Consider the following 6000-nt stretch of genomic DNA (forward strand, 5'->3'; position numbering starts at 1 on the left):
AAATCATGCTGAATGCTTAATTTTTTATAATAATTTAACTTTTTTCTCACTTTCTTTCATTACAGCACTCCAGTTCTCGGCTTGGTTACCAGAGCAATGTCCAAGGCTCCACCCAGTCGCAAAGCACTATGGGATATTCGTCCTCATCTCAGCACTCTCATCAGTCTCATCGATACTGAGACTCAAAACCATACATAAGCACTTCAAAGAAACATTAACCACGAGCATAAAACCAGGCAAGTCTGTGTTGTCGAAGAAAAGTCGGGGTTTGTCCCAATATAAACATAAAACCCAAGTTTTTTTCCAAATCAAAGCCGCCTGCCATCCTACAATTCTCAACAAATGCCACTCCAATCAAAGCACAACTTAGCAATCCCTTCCCCTCAAACACCTCTGAAGAACCAGATCCATAATCAACAATCAACATTCAACATTTGCCTCAATATCTCAACAGTATTTCAATACATTTTAAAAGTTTACCAGCTCCAACACCAACTATACCATCTGCTGACTGTTTAGCATTTTCACACTCTCAAAATGATCAGCCAAATGCTATTCAGGTCATAGTTACAGAAAGAAGTGACACAAGGCTTGTTACAATGGCTTTTTAATGGTGGTGTCCCACTGGCAGACTCTCAATGGTGTCACATCTACCAAATCTCAGCCTCTTCTGGTGTTCCAGTGAAAAGTAATATGTCCATCCTCACTGAATGTGAAACTTCTGCATGACATGACAGAGATATTTCATGTTTGATGTAGCGTTATGATTTTGGACCAGTAAGTATGTTGGACTACCCATCGCAACGTCCTGTCACGGTTGTGCTGGTTAGGACAAAATCTCAGATTAACTTGGAACAGACAGGAAGTAAACTACATCTGAGGTTGCGGCATGGTGTTAGGATACAATTCCTGGAATTATTTTACCCTGTAAATGTATGTGATGGTGTATCTGTCCCTTTGGGACTGATATATGTGTGCTTACAATGGAAAATTGGCTCGTGGGTTGATTCTACCACCCATTAGTGTTGATTTATCATCTCAAGCCTTTCTGAGACTCCCCCATATGACACACCTGAAACTAATCAAATAGAGACATTTACGGTATATAAGCAATTGTACATAGGAACTGAAATCCCCTTTTATCTTTCTCCTTCTGCTGTCTCCTAGTTAAAGCGAGCTGCCTGCATGTACAGACAGTAGAGCAGAGACTGGATTTGTGTAAAATATGTGTGTATATTATAAAGACTGAAGAAGAAAGAGCACTTATTGAAAGAAATGAAACCCAGCATGACTCTGTGTGAGTGGAGAACATCTCTCAGCTACCGTGCACCACTGCATTACTACACACATCTTCTTTTGTTGTGTAAGAGAGATTTTGTTTGTTTGTTTTTTCCTTCAAAAATACACTATAAAAATAACATCAGCTATCAAAGAACAAGGACATGGTTTACTCTTTCTCTTTTTTTGCAGAAGAACATGTTTTATGATTTTGGTCAGGACTAAAATCCCTAAATCTGTGTGTGTGTGTGTGAGAGTGTGTGAATTTGCACGTGATTGACTTGCATGTGTGTCTCATCTGGGGCAGCTAGCAGTTGAACTGCTTCTGTGACTTATTTTGTCTCCTGTTTGTTTAGTGTTTTATATGCTTTTATAATCTGATTATTGTTGTTTTTTGAAGTGCAGTTATTTTTTCGTGTTATTTGAGCTCAGTATGTGGACTGGAAGCGTTTAAAAAAAAAAAAAAAAGTTCATTAAGAGTTGGATGTCTCATCAGGCAAAGATGAGGCTTCAGCTGTATTTCTTACAGGTCCTTCCAAGCTGTCTTTGAAACACTGAAATTGTGTGGTGTGTTAGACAGCTGCAAGTCATTTCTGTTGCACAGTTAAGCGGCAACATGTGGGAAAATACGAGCTCAAACGGGATTCTAGGGAAATCTTGAAGTCTTTAGACTATCTCTTGTTTTAAGCTTTATGAAAGCGAGTCAGTTTAAAAGACCCTGAAGGATAATGTTACCCAAGTGTATTGTAGTCACCCAGCACAAATTGTTGAGACTGACAATTCATTTCAATCAAACTGTTCGTAGAAGAATGTAGCTAATGGTCAGTTGCTGCCATCATACTCCTGAGTCTCTCTTCTGTCCCATTTTAATTTTTGTGCTTTTATTTTTATTTTTTATTTTATTTTTTTATATACTTTGTATTTCTTGTGAAAGTGATCAAAATCAAATTTGCACCCTCTCTTCTGGGTTTCTTCATACATCAAAGTGAAGTGTACATAGGGTACTTTTCTTTATGAGGATGTGACACACAAAGTATACATATTTCTGATTCTGCACTCTTCTGACTGTATGTGTTTATCACATTTTCTGATATTTATAAGTCTCAAACTAGGAAACACAGAGGGTGGATTTATGTCCAGCCACCATTGTCTGAGATGATGATGGAATAACATTAGTTTCATATGATGTTTTTTTTTATTTCATCAAAGATTTTCATCATAAGATGATCTATTGTACAGTATAGTTGGTGCATATCATATTTGGTGTCATATCTTCAGTTTAATGTTTCAGCTTTCTTCCTGGACATTTCCTTTGTTTTATTACAGTTTCCCCATATTTTGAGCAAAATAAATAATGACAAACATATTGTTTCTGTAGATTGTGACATTTACATGTGAAATTACAGTAAATAACTTTTTTTAATTTTTTTATGAGAAACCTTTAACATCATAAGACTGACATGAAGGTCATGAAGAATTTATGTTGGGTCATAATTTTGTAATGTTATGTTGAAATATGATTTTCAGTTTTATCAACCACAACATTTTTAGTTACATTACACTATTAAGTATATATTTTGAGCACCTAGCCCGAACCCTAGTGCTAAACTTAACCATTTATCAATATACTACAATGTAAAAACATTATAAAACATGTAACAGGCACAAATTACAAATACTCCAACAAAGTCTTCCAACCAAGTTTTGTATGAGGAAAATACCCAAATTCGATCATCTTCCCCACCCAATTTAATGCTCAAACCCTGCATGCATGCAAAAATGACACTAAATGCGAAATGAGAATGAGTTGTCCGTGGGCAACAGAAAATGGACATTTACAGTGACCGCAAAACACATTTTCTTTGTCATATGGGCGTCTCTCTAGCTTACCTAGCTAGCTATCTTGGGTCTATCCTGGATAAATCTGGACGCCTGGGAAGGCCTGGTCTGGCTTCCACTATGCATGGGAAACAAACTTTATATGCCCCTGCTATAAAAACACGCTTCAACCAGCCTAATCTGATTTTCTGGCATTATCTGCTGTTAGACAGTCTCCAGCCTGGCTAAACTGGCTGATTTATGATGTTTTTCAGCAGGGAGTTCTATGCAACAAAAAAAAAGAAAGAAAAGAAAATCTTACAGAAAAGACCAACATTTTCACAACACTTCACAATTTATTTTATAACGTACAATTGTACTATTGAATCACTGAAGGTAATCATGTACAGTCATTTGGGTAGATGTTTAGAAACATAGGCTATTTGACCTTACTTTTTCATATAACTCAATATATGACAAATTAGCATTGTCACTAAATGTCCACATTCTTTCCTGCTGTACAAGACTACACTGTGGGAATATACAGTGTGTATATATATATATATATATATATATATATATATATACATACAAACAGTGCAGTCTTGTACACACAGTGCAGGCCAGAATGCAACAGTGTTGATTGGCAGATATTTTCCTGCATGCTTACAGTGATGAGTAGGGATTTTTAGGCCAAACTCATAGTCTGATTCAGTTTTGGGTGGCTATTGGCACTAAGTTTAAAAACCTAAAGTAACCGGAATAGGTTTCCCTACATATATTGATTTGTCTATAAAAAAAAAATGTTGCATGTTGTATTGGTTAAAGCATTCAGGTTTTGCTTCAGGATGCATATTTTACAGTAGACATCAAATATGGAAAATGCCCTTATTCTATGATATGGTTAGTTGTATCTGCCATTGTTTTTCCCCCTGCTGTTCCACAACTCTGTCATAAGATACCCATTTGTGGGTCATGACCCCCCACTTGAGAACACACTGGTTTAGAGATTTGGCTCTAGCATCTGGTGAGCCAGTTCTTTGCACTTTCTACCGGTCAAGTCTCAGTTTGAGCAGCCCAGTAGTTCACGGCAGCCTGTTGAGTGTCTTCTACATCTAATTACAAGTTGCTTACATTTTGTATATTATGGTGTTTTAGAAATAAGGGTGTTTATCTATCTCTCCTTGTAACCTTTATACTGAAAAATCTCAGCTCATGGATTTTTTCCTCTTTCTTTTTCAATTAATTTTTATTGTCTTCTGCAGAATGTCTTTCTGTCTTTTTAATACTGTTTTTGGTAACCATGGTGTTATTTTCAATACAACTGTTTTGTGATTGGATTTATGATTGGTATAGAAGAGAGAAATCAGCTTGATTCTCTACAGTCATGATCTGACAAGCTTGAAGGAGATGCCCATATATTATTGTCCTATTTATAATTCTTACTAATGATTATGCTTTCTGAAACGGGCTTCAATGAATGTTTTTAAAATGAGTTTTATATGTACAGCATTTAAAATAATTGCCATGTTATGATATGTTGCACTGTAATTACGGAATTATTTAGTGGTAAATGTAAAGTATTCCTTATGAATATGATGTTTGGTTTTTATTGTTGTATTTTTTAGACACTATAACATATGGCTTTAATGATATAGTAATAAGCAAGAAAATACACTTATATATGTATTTACATGATAGAGACCTCTATGTTTAGACAGTTGTCCTCTGATGGAACATTTGCATGTGTTTATTAATATTTTTATTCCAAACCTTAAATTATTTAATTTTTCCACATATTCATCCTGTTGGCTTGCTTTTCACAATGCCTCCCCATGAATTATTGCTCCCTTTGCAGGTATTTTTTTAAAGATTGGATTGGAGCAGTCACTGAAATATACCTGTAATATATTATAGATGTTTCCTTCTAAAATATTTAGATGCAGTAGCACTTTATTACCAGTTACATTACACAGTCATTACGCATGCATTCTGATTATGAGAGAGACAAGGGAGGGCATTATTGCAATGTGAATGCACCAGAGAAATTATAATAACTTTATAAAGTCCCATAGAACAAGGCCCATAGAATCAACAACATCTGATCATGTGGAATTTTTAGCCAACATGATGATATTGTTTTTTTAGGCAACAGCTCTCTCTCTCTCTCTCTCTCTCTCTCTCTCTCTCTCGTTCTCTCTCTCCATCTATCTATCTTATCCACCTGTTTTAGAGGCACTATTATATTATGTCCTGTCAGACAGTCATATGTCCCTGGTGTTACAGGCTGACTAATTACAATAGTTGACAGTGTAAATCAAATACTTGCAAATTACATAACATGGCCTTTTTAGACATAGGAGACTATCTCACATTGACTCCCTTGTATGCGTATGTGCAAAAATGCAGACAACACATTCTTACTCTCTGTTTTTTCAAGTTATTTCTTCATTATTTCAGTGTACAAATGACTGTTATATGAGAAAATATGCATATTTATTTTATATTCTATATTGTAATAAAATCCCTTTGCTTCATGTAAGTTTTCTGGTTTATTCACAACTTTATAAGTTTATTTTACACAAATATATGATGTGCTGTGTGTATGAAATTTTCATGTGTGCACGCAGTCAGGTTCACACTCAGCTGGTCATCAAAGAATCATGTTTTTACAGTATAATACTTTCCAAAATGCATTGCAATTTATAGTATTTTGGAAAAGAATACATATAAATCTCTATTAAAATTGGCCTGTCTTTGTTTTTCCTTCAGCCAGATAATATCCTTGTTTTGCTGTGCATACATGATTGATAGGGCACATTACAACAATGTAGTATGTTACAATTCCAAATGTTCATTGTACATAAACATATAGAGAAACACCAACAAAAAAAATGCTTCCTT

The 6000-nt window shown here is 35.2% G+C and overlaps 1 protein-coding gene across 3 annotated transcripts in view; it reads left to right on the plus strand.

Annotated features, from left to right (window-relative positions):
- cdk19 (cyclin dependent kinase 19) overlaps window positions 1-5633 on the plus strand; it is a 59671-nt gene extending 54038 nt beyond the window's left edge. For all 3 annotated transcript variants that reach the window (XM_082147964.1, XM_082147963.1, XM_082147965.1), the window contains exon 13: window positions 66-5633. In XM_082147964.1, coding sequence (XP_082004090.1) covers window positions 66-179 — 114 coding nt within the window. In that variant the 3' untranslated portion in view covers window positions 180-5633. The remainder of the gene's footprint in view (window positions 1-65) is intronic.
- The last annotated feature ends 367 nt before the right edge of the window (window positions 5634-6000 follow it).

Source organism: Leuciscus leuciscus (assembly GCF_965113295.1).
Source record: "Leuciscus leuciscus genome assembly, chromosome: 19".
In the NCBI taxonomy this organism is placed as follows: Eukaryota; Metazoa; Chordata; class Actinopteri; order Cypriniformes; family Leuciscidae; genus Leuciscus; species Leuciscus leuciscus.